Here is a 20,816-nt window from a genome sequence, read left to right as displayed (position 1 = left end):
GAACGCTCTTGAGTCAGTCATATCTTGAGCAATGAAGGATATTTTGTGTACAGGGTGATGATACAAGCAATCCTACAGAGAAGAATGGAAGAAGTTAATAAAATTCTAGATATAAATTGTCAAGTTGAAGTGTACATATGCAGCCACATGAATATTATAAAAAAAAATCTTTTGTTTCACCGAAAATTGAATGCTGCTCTCCGATCTGGTCTCAAAATCAGATAGACTAAATTCCGTCCTAAATTTCTTCCTGGCCATTGTTCGACACCGAATTCCGTCCACAAAACACTTGCAAAAGTCCATCCTCCTGCAAATGTTAAATATCCAAACTCCTCATGAGAGACATAGACTGTGAGACCATATATTCCTGCATAAAATAGTGAATGGCAACACCTTCTTCAGGAAATTCACTTTCGAGTGCCCGCATGCTCAACAAGAAGCACAACTTTTCGCTTCTCGAAAGCCAAGATTGTGCCTCATCCAGCATTCTCTGTTCCATTGACTGCCCAGCCAATATAATAATCTGACAAGTCAAATAAGACATTTTTTTGAAAATCTGGCACGTTTTAGAAGACTGTTAACAAAAAGTATGTAAGGCTGTTGACCACATGTAATTTTAGTTTATGTTATTATTTTTGTTGTTTTATGTTATTACTTTCTGTTGTTAATACGTTCCAATGTAAAATGGCTAACGCTGTATTTGGAATCTTCCGTTAAATAAAATAAATAAAAACAGATTGCAATATTACTTTCTTTTAACACAGCTTCCTAAGTATAAAATGAAATTATCTGGTGTTTAGGGATTTTGAAGATACACATGCCCATATAGCATCACTAAAACCAATTCTTAACAAATATTCTACTTATTATGTATTGTTGTAACATCTTGCATCATGTGTGGTTGGGGTGTGAGGGGTGCTCCTTTCACGTAGTGCACCCAATAGTCAACCTCACTTCCACGTAGTACACCCTGGACTGCAGACTAACGAGGCTCTGGCGACTGGCCCCATGGCCAGTATAATTTTGTTTGTGTCGTCCTGTGTTTTGTCCTTATTTGTGCTGAGTGCTCCTTTACAGCCTCAGCTTTTAACGAAAGTCAGAAGATTTTAATATTTTATGATTTTAGTTATGCAACGTTAGACTTGTTATGTGTAACAATAAGGGGCTGGACACCGTATAATGTGACGGGTGCAAATTAGCCTTAGTGCTGACACACCCAAAATTTTAAATTCAAATTCAAATCACGTGTGGTCAACATCATGAAGAAGATTAAATAAATCCATGACACATATTTCCTTTTGATATCAAATATTAAAATACCATGCACATTTCTGTAAAGTGCATCTTTTCCATGATCTGAGCAGTAATATGGTTCAAAACACGAGCAGGTGGCTGTTTGTACACACCAACATGTTTTCAGTACTTTCTCTATGGAGCAGTTGATTAGAAGCTTGCATAGTTGTTCATTTTCGTCAAGAACAAAAGATTCAAATTGCACCCTCTTCTGTTTTTGTTAGGTACACACATGTTATATTTACTGGGTACAACGTTTTGTAATGATTAGGGCTCGGAAGTTGAAGACCTATAAATTGCCAAAAAGAGACCTAAAAATATTTTTTAAAATACCTAAAAATGGAAAAAAGGACGTATAAATGTGATCCAAATTAATTAATTAATAACTTCAGTTTTAATTACATATTTAATGTATATGGTCCTATACGCCATACTAAAAGCTTCAAAACAAGAGAAAGTTGCCACTTACAGCGCGACCTTCCAGACAAGTTACGGTTAAAGGATCTTGTACCGTACCTGCTTCAGTCGTCCGAAAATGTTTTTCTCTCATTTCAGGGATGATTCAAATATATTTATTTACTTCTTTACTACAGAAAGGATGTTTAAGAGGTGATGAACTGATGATGATTCGAATTGAGAATGGGCAGTAAAAACGTAGTCGAAAGAAGGTGAAGTTGAAAAAAAAAGCCGTTAGGACCTAAAAAAGAACCAATAAGCCAAAAAAGGACAAATAAAATCCACCTTTTTCTGGCCTACAATGACCCAAAATGAACATATATTATGTTGGGCCTCGTCTTCGGACACCAGGGAAAAAAAAAGGATTTTTCCTCAAATTCCGAGCACTAGTAATGATGTAAGATACAGGGTGCGGCAAGAAGATCTGATGGTTTGTAAGTAAAAGTAACGAACGTATTACGCAACATTTGTACATGGTTATGTGTTCAACAGATTGGGGCACATGTGCCATTTAACAGGCAGTAAAAAAAAAATCTGTACAACAAAGGCTTAGGTTTTGAAGATGATGTCATCCAAGTGGTGTTGATTTCTCGCCATGCACTTTTCAAGTCTCCTGCCGAAGCTGTCAAAAACACGCCCCAACATTTGATTTGGTATCAAGCCACACCCCTTCCCCCCTGACACGTCCTTGCTTTGCTACGCACCAATGAAAACTTGCCGATCATTTTGCTGCATTCATGGTGAGAACTGGACACCACTTGGATGACGTCATCTTCAATAGCTAAGCCTTTGTTGTACAGATTTTTTTTTACTGCCTGTTAAATGGCACATGTGCCCCAATCTGTTGTGTAATATATTCATGTACAAAGGTTGTGTAATACATTCGTTATTTTTACTTACAAACCATCAGAACTTTTTGCTGCACCCTGTATAATATTAATATACTATTCCGTATGTTTTCATGATCTTAATTTTTTTACTATCTTTCCCAAAAATATCACAAAGAGGTTTTTGGTGCTCTGGACACAAAGGGTCATTCCATATCAATTCACCCACGTCATGTCACCCACCAACTTCGATTTTGATTAAATTCGGTATACTTATAGAACTTTTATTAGGTTAAAAATGATTGTATCTTCCCTCAGGTTTGACGTAGAATACTCAAGTTTGTTTCCTTGTTCAGAACAGCGTAAGCTTTCATTAAAATAAGGTTTCAAATGAGTGTATCAATAACCATGTATTTTTATGTAATTTTTTTTTAAAAATACTAACTTCAACACAAAAATTTCATGCAATACCCCTCTTCAATTTCCCCCAAATTTTATACATAGGTAGCTCAGTATGTGTACTAATGCCTGATGAAAAAATTAGGATGGGCGGTTCAGAGACAGGGTGATAAAAAATCATTTGCATCAAACGACATTAAAAATTAATCTTATTAAAAATGCTTATACATTTAGCACAAAGTGTGAAGTACATGTTCCAAGGTATAAAATTCAAAATTTCTCTTCACTATGTGTGAAGGTAAGCATAGGTGTAATCTGGCGGGGGCATTTTCACAAAATTCTTTACGATTTGACATGGAATGATTCATAATGTGTTTTAGGAACACATAATTATAAATCTCGTATAAATACTACATATCTGAAAATACTCAATGGTCGCACAGATCACTATTGTGCCCTACTGAAATATGAGCTCTAATAACAAGTGAACATGGATACATTTCAACAGCTGAACAAACTTCCTGAACTGTTTCAGGAAAGTACACTGGGGTAAAAGGTGAAGAGTGTTGCCAACTGCAGTAGCGTGGAAATATGATCCACGTAACCCAATGTAGTTAAAAACTGAAAATACTTACCCCTGTCTTTTCATCTCTGATACGGAGACCGTCAATAGCAATGTTGATCGTGATCCTCTGCTTGTGCTCCCCGGCTGCCCTGATTGCCATTTTAAGATCCGACAGAGCTTCCTGACACATCCTGTCCCCTCTGGCTTCGTTCACTTCCAAAATACCAATCAACTTGGCTTTGAAGCTCACCCCTTCTCCCAAGAATCGTGAGGGTTCATTTTTGTCTGGAAAGAAAAAAGGTAGCACTTACAATTTATTCCACATAGCACAAAAACTTTAAAAATATATGATACAGTAGAGTCTCGTTTATCTGACCTTCGCTTATCCGACATACCACAGGATGCATATCTGCAAGAAATCAAAGTTGGATGAAGGATGATGATCAGTATGAAATAACCGATGAAGAAATTGTTGCTCTTGTCAATTGGGAAGACAACGAAATTGAAGATCCAGATCAAGCAGCAACTGTCGAGTCTCGCAGAATTTAATATATTAGGTTCGTAATGTGTAAAATTATAACATTAGTTTGACGTTTAATAGGCTTTTCTTAACACCTCCCTATTATCCAACATTTTCGCTTTTCCGACGTTCTGCAGGCCCGTTTATGTCGGATAAGCGAAACTCTACTGTATATAAATTCGACCACAATAACACTTCTGTACACTAATGAAGCAATCTGCTTTGAGGATCTACATGAACGTTATGAATGTTCTTGAAGATTAGGCACACACAGGAGACGTCCTACATAGAAATTTCAGCAAAAAATGCAGGTTCGACCAGGACTCGAACCTGGGTCTCTGACACACCATACCACTGAGCTGGCCTGGCTTCATCTGATTTTTCCGGTGTGTGCCTAATCTTCAGGAACTAACATCTCTACACTGGGAGGAACCAGTCTATAGTGAATCAAAGGTAATAGACCCTGTTGCGGTAGCACTGGGGCAGAGATGATTCCATGCAGGTAAAACAGTGACAGCGAAAAATCAGGCAACGCCAGGCCGGCTTGGTAGCTCAGCGGTAGAGCAATGGCACGGTATGCCAGAGACCCGGGTTCAAGTCGTGGTCGGGCCTGCATTTTTAGCTGAAATTTTTACATTATGAATGTTGTTTGCAAAAGAATGGAAAATATTTATCTTACAGTGAAATGTGGCAAACACAGTATCTTTATGTTTCTTAAGGCTGGGCTGCACCTTTGGCATGCAAATGGGCGAATTTTTTCAAATTTTCCTCTCGAAAAACTTCTTGGATATTTCAAAATATGAAACATTACATCAGCTTAGAATTCCTTCTAGAGCATTGACGTGAATTTTCGTGTAGTTTGCTTTCACTGTTGTCTAGATATTATCAATAGTTTCGTGATTACATAAGTCTATTAAACTATTGATAATATCTAGACAACAATGAAAGAAAACTACATGAAAATTCACGTCAATGCTCTAGAAGGAATTCTAAGCTGATGTAATGTTGTATATTTTGAAATATCCAAGAAGTATTTCGAATGGAGAGGAAAATTTGAAAAAAATCGCCCATTTGCATGCCAAAGGTGCAGCCGAGCCTTAAAGCTTTAGCTCTTTTCAGTTCTTACGGCGGGCGCTCTAGAGGCTGGCAGGGGAAGTGGGGAGCGGGGAAGCGACCAATCCAGCACGGTAAGACACGTAGCGGCCAGTAGAACGAGTTTCACGTAGTATTTTTTCCGGCCGCGTCGTGTCTCTCGGCGCCACTGCTGTTGTCTGGTTGGTCTGTTGCGTAATCCCCGCTGCCAGCTTCTAGAGCGCCCGCCGTAAGAACTGAAAAGAGCTATAACCACTTTCAACACTGTTTTGGTGCATACTGTAAAATGACAGTAAAACAGAAAATGGTGGCTCTTAAAATAACTAAAACTAAACTCTATGGTGCAGGGCCAGACCCTGCCACAGTGGCTCTTGCATTGGGTGACGCGTGGTCAGGGCATCGAGTCCCATTGGCGCTGTTTTCTGGAGTCCCATTGGCGCTGTTTTCTGGTTTTCGAGACTGGAGCCCACTACTTCTTCAAGCAGCGCCCCAATTGTCCTCATGATAGTGGACCAATGCTGACATTTTGGGGGCTCCCACCAGCCATTGAACCAGGGACTACTCGCATCAAAGGTGAGAGCGTTAATCACCTGGCTACGCAGGAGCCCTTTAAAACAACTATCCATGTGATAAAATATGTGGAAAGAAGACCTTACAGATTCACGACCTCTGCAATTTGTGGAGGTGATGTGATCAACACCTCGCACCGGCTGCTTTTAATCCCTGGTACCCATTGATTAGAGGCTAGGTGGTGCAGGAGGACAACAGAAAAGAAAGAGGCCATAGGGAGTAAGATTTAGGACATTGTCCAAGCTACGATTGTGACTGTACAAAGCGCCCCTGGAGGTCAGTTCTAGCTACGGGCCTGTATCACAGGGCACAAACTTACGTCACGGAGGTAGCCCGCACAAAAATACAAGTAGCAAGGGTTGGTTGAAGATCGAAGAAGAACGTCAAGCACTTTTATGAGTCATTCGGAACATATGTGCACACATTAAATCCATTAGGGTCACATCGATTGCTTTCGTCACGAGGCCGCCGAAGAAATACATTAGTGAGTTTGTCACAGGTCCACTTCATGCACAGTTAGGCCAATCAGGACTGGACCTACAGTTTAAAGTACCTCCTGGCGCAGTGATAGCGTCGTCGCCTTGTAATCAAGGGGTCCCGGGTTCGATTCTCGGTGGAGGCACATAGTGGTTCGGATCCCACTCTAAACTGTAGGTCCAGTCCTGATTAGCCTTACTGTGCATAAAATGGACTTAAAACACCAAGTCAAATCAATCAACAAGTACGTGCCTCCGCCGGGTATCGAACCCGGGACATCTTAGTTACAAGGCGACGGCGTAACCACTCGGAGAGGTACATTAGCTTTCTTGAACAATGTAAAAAAAAGTAGAGTACTCTTACGATAAGAATTACTATAATTTAATTTAAAATAACGATCGTCGGGCTGCCTCGGTGGCCGAGAGGGTTAGGTGTTGGACTTTTGATTTCGCCAACGATGTTACCGGGTTCGAGTTCGGACTAGGGATGGGAGTTCCTTTGTTGGAGTGTCTCCACATCAATTTCATCCAACCGTCTTTTGTCCTCATCCTCGCGATTAGCCAAAAGTGGCGGAAAAGCGAAGTAAAACAAACAATATCAACAAATCAATATATATTATCAAGAATAGAAATTAGGATTGACACCTATACTGCGTTTGTTAGAACCTGTCCCGTTTCCCGCGCTAGCGATCGCTCGGCAGTTTCGGTGCCAATGAGAAACGAGGAAAAAATCGTCTGCTGGGCAGCGAGGAGCGAATGGAAGCCAGAAGAGAGGCGCTTACGTAGACGCTGTTGCGACGTTGCGCATTTTAATTGGCTGCCTGGCTTTGACTTTCCCCAGCACGGAGTAAAGCCAGCGACCAGCTAGCGCGGGAACCGGGACAGGTTGTAACAAACGCGGTATAATCATGGGCGTCGGGAGGGAGGGCTCGAACGGGTCGGTGGACCCCCCCTGGAAATTGACATTGTTCATTTGAAGATACAAGAAACCCGAAAGTTTATTACTCTTATTGTTAAGAACAGAAATAAAGTGCATTTAGTTAGTATTCGAACAGAATAATCAAAGTAAAAATGCATTGGATCGAAAACATTGAGTGAAAAATAAAGCAACAAGGTTACATTCTACCATTTCATCCAAAGAACAGATGGTTTCACAGTTCTCAAAATACTAATAATTACAGTTGTAGGTGAGAGGTCACACAACACACTTTATGAAAAGACCCCCCCCCCCCCCAATTTAAAGCTTTTCTTGAACGAGACGTGCAAAGGTTAATATTAAAATGCATTCAGATACTAACTGCATCAAATGCATAATGGAAAATCGTTCTGCTGGTATTCACTCGTTTGTTGGATTGAGTCTCCCCTAATAACAATGAAAATTAAAACAACGTATAAGATAGATCGAAAGGCCTCCCCGATGGCGCAGTGGTAGCGTCGTCGCCTGGTAATCAAGGGGTCCCGGGTTCAATAACCGGTGGAGGCACATAGTGGTTCGGATCCCACTTTAAACTCAGATGCGTCTCGTGAACGCATGCGTCAATTGTGGTGAAAAGGACAGTTTGCTCTGCGACGACATTAATGAGCATTTCTACATTCTAATTTCTTCAAATAGGAGAAGTATTTATTTTACACGAGAGCGCTCAACTAAGCTTATATTACATTTCTTGGATCTGAAGTGACGCATGCGTCAATTGTGGGAAAATAATTATTACTTTCTTTCACTTCAGATCCAAGAAATGTAATATAAGCTTAGTTGAGCGCTCTCGTGTAAAATAAATACTTCTCCTATTTGAAGAAATTAGAATGTAGAAATGCTCATTAATGTCGTCGCAGAGCAAGCTGTCCTTTTTCCCACAATTGACGCATGCGCAGCATGCGTTCACGAGACGCCTCTGTTTAAACTGTAGGTCCAGTCCCGATTAGCGTTACTGTGCATAAAGTGGACTTAAAGCTCCAAATCAAACAACCAATTTACTCATAAAATCACCACTCTTAAATCCATTAAGTGCTGCGCATGACAAATTAGGGTGGCATCAGTCAAGAAACTGCAAATTGTGTTACGACAGCTTCTATTCCCCTTTTCGCCCATCGAAATTAACATTCTGGATAAACAAAATAATCTCGTCTTGAGGCATTCTATCATTTCTAGAACTTCCTGTATACATTGAAGTGGCGAACGAAAGCATTTTAAAATATCAAGGGATGAGCATCGTTACGCGGAAAACCCGGTGTAAATATCTCTCCCGGTTTTCATGTTGGAAGCGATAAAAGTTAGGGTTACGCGACTTTTGAAACACCCTGTACTTGAAATAGTAAGGAATGCCACAGGCAGCGAGCATGTTGATTCATTAATATTGAAAATGGTCGTCGTGATACGTCACTATAAGTCTAGCTTCTGACATTGCATGTCGGGCCCCGCAGCGTGTCTAAAAATAACGTTAATGGACCAAATAGACCGGAATGGAAAAATCGAACAGCGTCCGTCACAGATGTGGTTCTAGCAAACTTCGCCATCAAGCTGTCTTCTACCAGAACGCAGTCCACATCAAATCTTCGTGGTGGTAACTAGAGGCGTGACGCGTGGTCGGCGTATCGAGTCCCATCGCCGCGGTTTTCCAGCATACTGGACCAACGCCCGTTACAATTGCTGTCCCAATCACGATGCTGGTTCGCCCAGGGATACTTGTTAGTGCCTCGGTCTCAGTTTAAATGCCTGTATCGTTCTCAGACGCCTCGTTTCAACGCTACGAACCCTAGTAATTCAATGAGCGATTGTACAGGGTGTATCAGAAGTCCCTTACCACCCCTTGTGAAATCCGCAGTGATGTATTTTTGTGGAATTTGATATGGGCGATACAAAATAGGGTAAATATGCGATATCGCCCGAACGGATTTCTTCAAATTTACAGGAGAAACTACTTACTGAAATCAGTTTCTGTAGCATTCTCGAAGTTCTTCCGAGATATTTTCTTTCGCGGAAACTGAAAACTTCACCATAGAATGCTGCAGAACAAGAAATAATCACTTTTTATGTAAGGAACTTGCATTTTCTGACAACATTATGCCGTTGTTTCCATTATGTACCTGCAGATGGCGCGAGCGTCGAAAGTCACGCGGTCTCGCCAGTGTTTCCAAACGTGCATTTTTCTTACGAGAATTTTTTCTTTTCTTTTTTAACTATGCTTACCTAACCTAACCCAACCTAACCTAACCTTGCCGGAAATGGTCCATGGTGATATCGTGAATGGTTTTTGGGGCTATCGTCAATGGTTCGAGGGGCAATTGTGAATAAATTTTGAGGCTATCCGTCAATGGTTTGTGATGACATAATGAACACGAAAGTAGGTATTTTTCGGTGAAGAAGGTTGAAACACTGCATACCCACTCCAAATCGACAAAACACAAGCACGACGCGCGATGATCCATGACGAGTGCACGCCATATTGTCTGTTACCTAAGCGGAACAAGGAAGACAAATAATGACTCGTAATATGAAAAGTTGACACTATTTTATGGAAAAAAGCATAACTTCACCTTAAAGAATCTTCCGCAATGCAGAATAGGTAAGTATCATTGCTCAAATGAACGAAATAAACGAGTGAGAGGTGTTCAGGCGATATAGCATATTTACCCAAAATAGGCCTAGGGGGACATTTTTTGGAGTGTCACGGGGACGGCCGCCATCTTGAATTCAACTTTTTTATTTAAAATGATAGGTGGGTCATGTGATACATGACCATAGGCTAGAATTTCATCAGGATGTCGAATACACCCTGTACTTTAAATACAACAGAATGTATGTTTATACAGCATCAGAATGACACTGGATTACGTATTTAAATCCATCTGAAAGCTTTGAGCAAAATACTTTTTTGAATACATTAAAGTTTTTACACAGACATACAAGAAAATAGGTTTTTATGCTAAATAATTTACTAGTAAATTACATGTAATTTACGTAAAATGCATACAATAGACAAGAGTTCCGACTCATTGTTGTAAAACAAACTTTTCCAGGTTATTCCAGGCAATTTTAAAATATACTTACAAGCTATTCTGTAGTGCTTTAACCGGATAATAACAAAATTTTAAGTGTTAAACTGCACTTGTTATTCAAAAGAATAAAGTTTATATTCAGCGTTGTTCACAATAAGTGAAAAAAAAACCTATAAAACATTTACATAGAGAAAATTTTCCATCAAGATGTGGTCTAAGAAAAAGTGGAATTTATTTTTATTCCAAAATCTTGGTAAAAAAAAGGCCTGACTCCAAGATTTTTGGATATCTGATTTTTCCATTTTTCTTTTAAACTGATAAGTTGATACGTGGGAATCCTAAATAGAAGTGACTGTTTAACACTTTGAAAGAAAAATGGTAGATTAAGCATATTTCCATAACATTCGACATTAATGGCATCTAATGTTCCTCACTGGGGAAAACAGGTTGAAACTTGACAGAAAACCGTATTTGAAACTGGACCTTCACACTTTGGCGCCACGTGGCTTCTAAGGCATTAAAGTTATAAAAGTTAATTTTTAACTTTTGTAGAGATTTATAAAGTGTAGAAAATAACAACAGCTGGATATTATTAGAAATATTAATTGTTTAAAAATGCAGAATATTTAATTTAATATTTGCCCAGTCCTTTCAGTTGATGTACCAGGTGGCCAGAATTAAAGTTACCCAACTCAGAGCCCTCTGTAGCCTGTTTGAGGCATCGTAGAGCTCTGAAATTTGGTGAATCCATGCAGACCATGGGGAAGAGATGGCGATAAAAAATAGTTCAATTTTCCGCCACCAGGTTGAAATGTGGCGCTGTACTTCCATGATGGGTTGTACAAATAATCACGTTAAGTGATTTAGCTGAGTTAATTAGAAAGACATTTGTTAGTGCCTGGAAGTTGAGAGAAAATAATCTCTCGTTTATTGCAAGATTGCAAGCTAAAGGCAAATCCATAACCAATTGGAGCAGTTAACGTCATTATTACAACCCATCATGGAAGTACAGCGCCACATTTCAACCTGGTGGCGGAAAATTGAACTATTTTTATCGCCATCCTCTACCCCATGGTCTGTATAGTCGATTCACCAAATTTCAGAGCTCTACGATGCCTCAAACAGGCTACAGAGGGCTCTGAGTTGGGTAACTTTAATTCTGGCCAATAACAACAGCTGGATATTATTAGAAATATTAATTGTTTAAAAATGCAGAATATTTAATTTAATATTTGCCCAGTCCTTTCAGTTGATGTACCAGGTGGCCAGAATTAAAGTTACCCAACTCAGAGCCCTCTGTAGCCTGTTTGAGGCATCTTAGAGCTCTGAAATTTGGTGAATCCATGCAGACCATGGGGAAGAGATGGCGATAAAAAATAGTTCAATTTTCCGCCACCAGGTTGAAATGTGGCGCTGTACTTCCATGATGGGTTGTACAAATAATCACGTTAAGTGATTTAGCTGAGTTAATTAGAAAGACATTTGTTAGTGCCTGGAAGTTGAGAGAAAATAATCTCTCGTTTATTGCAAGATTGCAAGCTAAAGGCAAATCCATAACCAATTGGAGCAGTTAACGTCATTATTACAACCCATCATGGAAGTACAGCGCCACATTTCAACCTGGTGGCGGAAAATTGAACTATTTTTATCGCCATCCTCTACCCCATGGTCTGTATAGTCGATTCACCAAATTTCAGAGTTCTACGATGCCTCAAACAGGCTACAGAGGGCTCTGAGTTGGGTAACTTTAATTCTGGCCACCCAGTATATCAGCACTAAAAATAAAAATATCACAAATTATAGTACAGTAATTTCACAACAGACTGTTAATATATAATTGTTACTGGAAGTAAGAAACACGTTCGCTAGACTAACTAACTCTAGCCTTCTTAAACCCGAAGGTTTATGGCTGCAGCAACACAAGCCTTCCATCCTTACCGATTTCCTTCCGGTTCATCTCAACGTTATCCCTCCATCTTCGTCTTCCTACAGGTCTCTTACCATCAGGTTTCCCAAACAAGAATCCTGTAAACTCTTCTTGCCTCTCCCATTCGTGCCACATTGCCTGCCCACCTAAGTCTTCTTGATTTAATTATTCTAATAATATCTGGACATGAAACACATCCACTAGACACATCATACAATCATTCTAATCATAAGCAGATCGTCACTGAACTGTCATTGCGTTTCATCTCTCCGTATATGCAGATGATGTCCAGTCGCCGAGCCTATCGAGTCCTGTTGTCAAAATGGGTGAGTAGTGACATCTACGTAAGCACAAAACCACTCTGGTTGGAACTTTGGACATGCAACTTCAACCTATAACACCCTGCCTTTTTCGGCGTTTAAAGACCAGCTACAAATAACCAAACTCAGATGGACAAGTAAAAATTGGTGACTAAAATTATGAAGAGGTGGAAACCTTCAAATATCTGGGATCACTAATGACTCAACAAAATAATGTAGAACCTCATATCAAGGGGGGGATATATCAGGCAACAAATGTCTTCAAACCTTTGTTAATATCTTTCGGAATACACAATCATCGAGTGCTTAAGGCTGGAGTATACAAAACCATGATCCGACCATCAGCACTGTACAGAAGTGACACTCACTAAGAAAAACATCATTAATGCTGATGACTTGGGGAAAGGAAAAACTAGGAAAATATGCGAACCAAAATATGAAAGGACAGGTGTAATCATAGCGATTTTGAATTTTTGTTGAGGTTTCGGCAACATTTGTTGCTGCCTTCTAGTTTTGTTGAGGCCTTTCTTTCCTATCTTGGTTTGCTTTGTTTTGACATTCTCCCCATTCGCACTACTGTCGTGCTAGAGTGCGCGACAAATCTCCTGCATATGGCGATAGCCAATAGCAGCGCACAGCAGCGGTGCCATGTCGAAATCTCACACGGAAAAGAGACAGCGTGGTTGAGCGAAACGCCTTGTCAAGGAGAGCATTGCAACGCAGCACGTCTGTGATTCGCTGGTGCTGTTCAGCCTTTCAAGGCCATATGCAGGAGATTTGACGCGCACTCTAATACGGCATTTAACATTGTATTACACTGTAGGAGTTATATTACACTAGAATTGGGCTAAGTAGCTAGACATGATCCTTTATATTCCCTTACATATATTTGCGTTTGTATTTCTTCTGCCCTTGTCCTAAATCTTTTACTCAATTTAGTTGTTGTACAAAGTATTCGGATGGGTGACCATCGCAATACCAGGTTCAATATACGAAGGTCAGTCAAAAAGTAACGCACAATCCACTGTAGCTCGGGAATGGTAAGGGCTAGGGAAATGAAATTTTGTAGGTAGAAGCATTGGGCCTTTACCACATAACCAACAACGAACAAAAGAGCCAGAGTTACTCGCAACGGACATCAAGTTGCATCACGATAACGCACGACCGCATGCTGCAATAATGACAGTTCAGAAGATTGGCCATCTTGGATGGACAGTGGTGACACAACCCCCATACAGTCCTGACCTAGCGCCTTCAGATTTCTATCTGTTTGGACGACAGCGTGGGAAACAGTTTGGAGATGACAACGAGCTCATTGCGTGTGTGAAAAAGAGGTGTAAAGACCAACCTCAAGAGTTTTACGAACGTGCATTCATGTCACGGAAACAAGGATGGCTGCAGTGCAGTGAAGAACATGGATCATACATTGAGTGACATTTCCAAAGAACCAATGCTTCTACCTACAAAATTTCATTTCCATAGTCCTTACCATTCCCGAGCTACAGTGGATTGTGCGTTACTTTTTGACTGACCTTCGTATATTGAACCTGGTATTGCGATGGTCACCCATCCGAATACTGTCCAGCGAAGAAGCTACGTGACTTGTGTTCCATTAAGCAGGTTGCGATATGAATTGTCTTATGAGCAGGATTCGACCAAAAATTTCCAGGGGGGAGTTTTTGTTAAAACAAACAAAAGATAAGCAATTACTTTTAATTTCAAATATACTGTACTAATAATAATATCGAAAAACACACAAATTAGTGTAGTTGTGAGTGTTCAATGCTTTTTCTCTCTCAAGAGATAGTTAACAAATCTGCATCTATACGCACAATGAAAGTGAAACAAGAATGCAAGACAATAATAACTATGAAATCTAATTGATTTATATTAACATAAAGCAAAAACTAAATAAAAACTTACACATAATAAAACCACTTCAACTATTTCATAATTTATTAATATCTTTGACCAGTTAGTAAGGGATGTAATTTGCTACTTTATATTATCTGATATACATAAAAGTAACAAATTTATTTCTTTGTGTGTAATTAATAATAATACTATTTTAATTACTAATTTAGTAATTTATTTTTACTTTTAATAACATTACAAATATGTATATCGTATAATTTATATATATGTTTGTGGGGGAGGGGGGTTTGTAAGATCTTTCTACCCCCCACCAGTTTTAAATGATTTCGCACCCTGCTTATGCGACTTGCTGCCTTGTGTAGCTATATGTTATTTTTGAGTTGATCTAGTCTCGGAATGTTATAAATCAGCTAGCTTTCTAGGATCCATTTGACCGATGTAGTGGGGGATGGAGAATACTTTATATAATAATGAACTGAAAATACATCTCCTGATGTTGTACAGTGGGATCCATGAGTATTACCGTGCAAATTGTCCATCACCATGTTCGTTCACTTTATTTCACACAATAGGAGCTTCAAGAATTAAAAGAAAACTCAAAACAAGCTGTTGACAACTTCTGCACCAGCATACATAAAAATCCATTGCTTAAAAACACATAAGATGTAAGAGAAAAATTAATGAAAATAGTCATGGACAATTTGCACAGTAATACTAATGGATCCCACTGTACCTGAAATCAAGGCAAAGAGATTGAGCTATGCAGGATAACTTATTAGAGCAGTAAAGATGGATAATGTGGAGAGATAAATCAGAACACTGGGGATAAGAAGATGAAGACAAAATACAGACAGGAATGGACCGGGAAAAGACAAGGTACACGGCACTAAATGGCTTGCTGATTCTCCGTGTAATCCCGTTCATAGTAGCACTAAATAACTCTTAGTTACTCTTTGGAGTAACTAAACTCTTTATTACTCAACGCTTCTACACAATTTCACATGTCCTTTACAAGAGTCACATGAAGAATGTAATGACAATTACAAGTAATCAGTAACAAATCGTAAAAACTAAATTTTGAAGTTCCAAATTAACAATAAATGGTCAAATGGTTTTACATTGTTGAATTTGAATTTACACTTGAAGTACTGAAAACCAAAATCACATTTAATATCCTGCATTTATTTTCGTGGGATGAAATCAGATAAGGTCCTATAAATACTAATAACGATTAACATTTCATTACACAAAAGAAATGAAAAATATTAAAATGTGATTCTAGTTTTCAGTACCTTAAGATGTAAATTCAAATGCTGGAATGCAAAACGTTTTCACCACTAACTGTTAATTGGCAACTTAAAAATCTAATTGTTTAGTCTTTTGTTACTGCGTGTTGTAACTCATGCTTCATTCTTTATACAACGAGGGTAGAATAAGGAGCGGATTCCCCTTTCAGGTTGCTAATTTTAGACTCTTTGGAGGGAGACTATCCCGATGTTTTAAGGGGAGTCATTGAAATCTCCCCCCTTCCCACTGTATGCAACTATTGAAAAAGGCATGTGCAATTGTGTCGAAATGTTGAGTAATGAAAGTCACTACAAGGAAAAAGCATAGTTTTAAATACTGCTACAACGAACACGATTTAAGATCCGATCTAATTTCTATGCAATTCACAAGTATCTATGATTTGACTGTCTTAATTTGTTAATTAATTGTTGATTTGTTACTTAAAAAAGCATTACTGGTAAGTCTGCACTGAGGCTATGTGCATTCTTCTCTTATGGGACTAAGCCTCGAGCTAAAACCGAACTAACATTTTGATTGCAACAAATATTATTGAAATGTACCCATCAATAACGTATTTGAATATTTCAAAGAACTAAAATAACTAACGTCATCGATACAGAACGACAGCAGAGCGTGGCTTGCCTGTAAGAATGCAGTTTCAGTGAAGGAGAAATTGACTTCAGGGTGTCTACCATTTTTTATAAATAAAATTCCCAGAGTTTTCCCAAGTTTTCCAGGCCAAGAACCAACATTTTCCAGACCAAGCCAATAGGCCAATTCTTGTATTTAAACATGTGTAAAAAGGTCAATATATTTTTTTGCTAAACACCACACTTACAATCAAACTTAACTAAGTTAGAATATTGACTTCACATGTTAAAAGCACACAACGAGAAGGGAAACTGAACAGAAATAGACCGTTTGTTAGGAGTGGTTGCATGACCATTTTAGAAAAATTTCATTTTTAGTATATAGATTTGTACATGTTTCTAGATATCAAAATCAATATTAAAACAAAAACCTGTTCTTGGTTCTCTTGAGGCGGCCATTTTTCCAACATGGTGCATTGCTTTTTTTGCTCATGTAGCAGTTTACAGAAACCTTGATATCTCAAAAACCAATAGAGCTACAGACCTGGAACAAAATTTATTTTGTAGCTAATGAAGTATACTTCCTATCGATATTTGAATATGTTTTGCTCAAAATTTCATCCTAAGTATGGTGGAAATTTGGGTAAAAATAGTTGAAAAAATGGATTTTTAATGAATGGGTTTAGTCTAAAACTTGAAATTCTTTTAATGTGTAGAACTACCTGCATTGTGTCTGCAAATAAAATATCAGTGCTTAGAAATGTAACCCTTTGTTTACAGCATGGACTCAAACATGGCTGTTTATGGAATTGGTACAATGGAAGCCCTGCATGAACCTAACTCACAGTAAAAATCCCAAGTTTTAGATTCAACTTGTTTGGTCAATATGATGTAGCGTATCTGACCTAATTTGTAACGCTGCAGAGTAAGGTACATGCATACCTAGAACAATAAAGTATTTTCTATTTCTTTTTAAAGTTGGGTCAAGAAAGACTCAGAAAATATAGTAACATTTAATTTTAATACTTGACTTACCATAAATTGAAGTTTAGTGATGTATATATTACTGCTAATATCTACCAAACAACCCAAAAAACGCAACAAGAAAGTGCTAAATGCCAATAGCCACTTACTGTAGTAATTTCTATTACTTCAGAACCCTTTTCCTATCTAGAGTATTAATGTAAAATTATTACTATAACTACCTGTAATACTAAGTATACCAAAGTGACATATAGGGTGTGAATAACACATTACTAACTAACTCTCTAGCCTTCTCAAACCTGAAGGTTCATGGCTGCAGCAACACAGGCCTTCCATCTGTCCCTATATTGAGCAAGATCTATATACTCATTTCCATCCCTACCGATTTCCTTTAGGTCCATCTCAACGTTGTCCCTCCATCTTCGTCTTGGCCTTCCTACAGGTCTCTTACCATCAGGTTTCCCAACAAGAATCCTGTGAACTCCTCTTTCCTCTCCCATTCGTGCCACATACCCTGCCCACCTAAGTCTTCTTGATTTAATTATTCTAATAATATCTGGACATGAATACAAATTATGTAGTTCTAAATTATGTAACCTTCTCCACTCACCTGTCTCCTCATCCCTTTTAGGTCCAAATATTTTACTGAGGATCTTATTTTCAAATACTCTCAATTTATATAACAAATTACTTGCTTGTCCTATTTTTCTTTGTTCAAAAACATACTTTTAGTGTACTACTGAAAAATTGTTGATTTTTTCCCCAGACGAACAGTAAATTTCCGACATTTCCATGATTTTCCAGAAAAAGTAAATTCCCTGTTTTCCAGACTGGGCTTTTGAGTCACCTCAAGTTCGTGAATTAAAATTGTGAATTGGAGAGAAGTAATGCACAAAACGAAACTTTCTGTATGTATGAAATTCACATTATAAACCATAATGCATTCCCTTTTCTTCAAGTATAGCTTGAAGTATATAAACAAGGATAAACATTGAAAAATAAACAATACAACTCTTTTACTTTAGGGATGAGGGGTTACATTGAACACACTTCAGCGCACACTAAGGTAAGAATTGGTGAAGTTAACTATTATTTTGTAGCAATTTATATTTTCCCAGCATGCACCACGTTCAATTGCAAGGTTATGTAATAAATATATCGCATAAATGCATACTCAATTATCGACTCAGTCATCGATCGAATTGAACCAACAAGATTTATACAAGTCACCAGAAAACCGAGGCAATTCTTAGACCAATTGTAGACTCGATTTACACCTGGAACGTTGTAAACATTAGTGAAAATACTTTGTTAGCGTGACTGCTCATTCCCTGTAGAAATTTGCGCTGGGTTTCGTCTGAAAACCCACACAGAAAAAATGAAGAGCAGCGTAGGCATACCTGCAAATGCAAGACACCTCAAGCTTCAATTTCCCAAATACTCACATTTACAAGGACTGGTCTTCTTCCGTAGAGTCTGCATGGGGTGATGGTGCCTTCTCTCTGTGCGAACTACACCACGGACTAACATTGAACAGATGTTGCTTTCCCCTGCGCTAAACCCAGCCCGAATCTACAACGACGACTGTGCACGCTCGAACATGCAAACGTCACACATGATGTCCTCCTGGGGACAGGTGTATCGGCCACAGTATGCCAATCTTCCCCACTTTTTTTCTATTGCAGTATTACTCCTTAAGCAACGTCACTACCAGGCATTCTCACCACTGCCATCTGCATTGATTTTGACCCTTAAGGGGAGTTCCATTGATCGACGGAAGGGGGGAAGCTTTGCCATGCTCACAAGCACCAGTCCGCTCCATATTGATCCGGAGCTGGTCGCCCTCACTTCACTGGCTTTTAGTTTTGCTGTGAAACGGGATCTTTCAGTGAAGCACAATTAGTGACAGGATGTTTTTTTTAAAAAAAAGAATCGGTAAGTACACGTTTTAACCTTACATTACATCATGGCTATAACAATGCTGTTCTTAATGAAGAACTTGTTCATTCAATTTCATTCACAATTGTGCAGCGCAGTCACTTTCAGTTTAGGCGACTTTACTATCAACCAAACACATGGCAGTGGAACTAGCATTCATCTCAACCCGTAACTGAATAACAATCGCTGCATCACTAAATCGACATCAAGTGAAACATGTTTTTATAGTAGGCTCCTTCCCACTGCGTATGAATGACGCCAACCTCGTTTCATATTTCATGAGATGCGAAACTACTAACAATGTATTGCATTATGAATTACACGTTGTACACCCAACGGCGAAAGAAATAGTAGGCAAATTGTGCATCACCATTTTCATTCAGTCCGTTTTCCTCAATGTGATGATCATGAATTCAAGTCAAAACGTCAATAGGCAGAGAACATCATCTACTATGTATGAACAGAAATTCATCCCTTAAAACAACACAGGGTGTGGAATAAAGAGTAATGAAAATTGTGATGGACAATTTGCCTTCTATTATCTTTGCCGTTGACTGTACGTTATGATTAGGGAATGTATTTTAATGTGCAAAATTATGGTCGGGAAAGGGGATAAGCTGATAAGCCTTTATTCAGATCTAAACCAGTTACATCAACATTCCTTATTCAATACTGTATGAAATAACATAATTACAGTAATTGTAGTAATAATTAGATAAAGTAACCAGCAGCAGCGCCGACTTGTCAAAATTATTGGGGGGGGGGCTCTGATCACTGAAATAAATGAATGAATGACTCACTCCCTCCCTTTTTTAAAAAGAAAAATTACGTCTTCCTATAGCAGTTTTTAAGCAGCTATTATATTCCTCGTGCAAATGAAATGTAACATGAAAAATGTTTAGAAAATGTTTCAAAGTCTCTTTGTCTTTTGCGTGTGCTCATTTGTTTTTAGATAACAATTAACATTTTTATTGAAAAGTATATATTTAATTATTTACATAATGCTAACACAAATCGCAGGTAAATAGATTTACTTTTTTGTTCTTGCTACAATATTTTACTTTTTAAATTTAATTTTGCAATAATAAAAAAACACATAGCATGTACACTAAGATACTGGGTGAGTCTTTTAAAAGAGGCCCCGTGGAAAATGTGCTCCTTGCATGTATGCAACCCTGGTACACCGAAGAGAAGAGCGGGGCAGAGAACAGTCCAGGATATGTCATGTCATGTCATGTTGTCGAATATGCTTGGCACCGATATCCTGGACTGTTCTCTAACCCGCTCTTCTTTTCGGTGTACCAGGGTTGCCTACATGCAAGGATCACATTTTCCACGGGGCCTCTTTTAAAAGACTCACCCAGTATAAAGTGACATACACAACAAAAATATATGAACATGACTTCAAAATAAAGCAAAAGTTGCTCTACGCACTGGGTTATTTTTTATGAACTCGTTAACGAGCGGTCTCAGGTCCAAATTATCAAGCACAGTTTGATGTATGTGGAGTACCGCTAAGCTGCTGTCTCTTCTGCACCATTGTAGATCTCAAATATGTCTTCAGTCGGCGAATAGCACTGAATGACCATTCGGCTGTGGCACAGTGCGAAGGAGCATCATGAATTTGGTAACTTCAGGCAGAAGCTCCTGGAGGGTGCTGTCTTCCAAAAGAAACTTCCTTATGTCACGCATGGTAGTTAG

General features: G+C 38.7%; 1 protein-coding gene across 1 annotated transcript in view; it reads right to left on the bottom strand.

Moving 5' to 3' along the window:
- The window catches only part of Dab (DAB adaptor protein), a 145,157-nt gene that overhangs the window by 53,277 nt on the left and 71,064 nt on the right, over positions 1 to 20,816 (bottom strand). The window contains exons 3-4 of the mRNA XM_083115118.1: positions 3,611 to 3,825; positions 5 to 72 (exon numbers count right to left, since the gene is read on the bottom strand). Coding sequence (XP_082971244.1) covers positions 5 to 72; positions 3,611 to 3,825 — 283 coding nt within the window. The remainder of the gene's footprint in view (positions 1 to 4; positions 73 to 3,610; positions 3,826 to 20,816) is intronic.

This window comes from Lepisma saccharinum, chromosome 30 (genome assembly GCF_977018435.1).
Source record: "Lepisma saccharinum chromosome 30, izLepSacc3.1, whole genome shotgun sequence".
NCBI lineage: Eukaryota > Metazoa > Arthropoda > Insecta > Zygentoma > Lepismatidae > Lepisma > Lepisma saccharinum.
The sequence above is the reverse complement of the archived record's forward strand: the minus strand, read 5'-3'. Positions and strand labels throughout refer to the sequence as shown.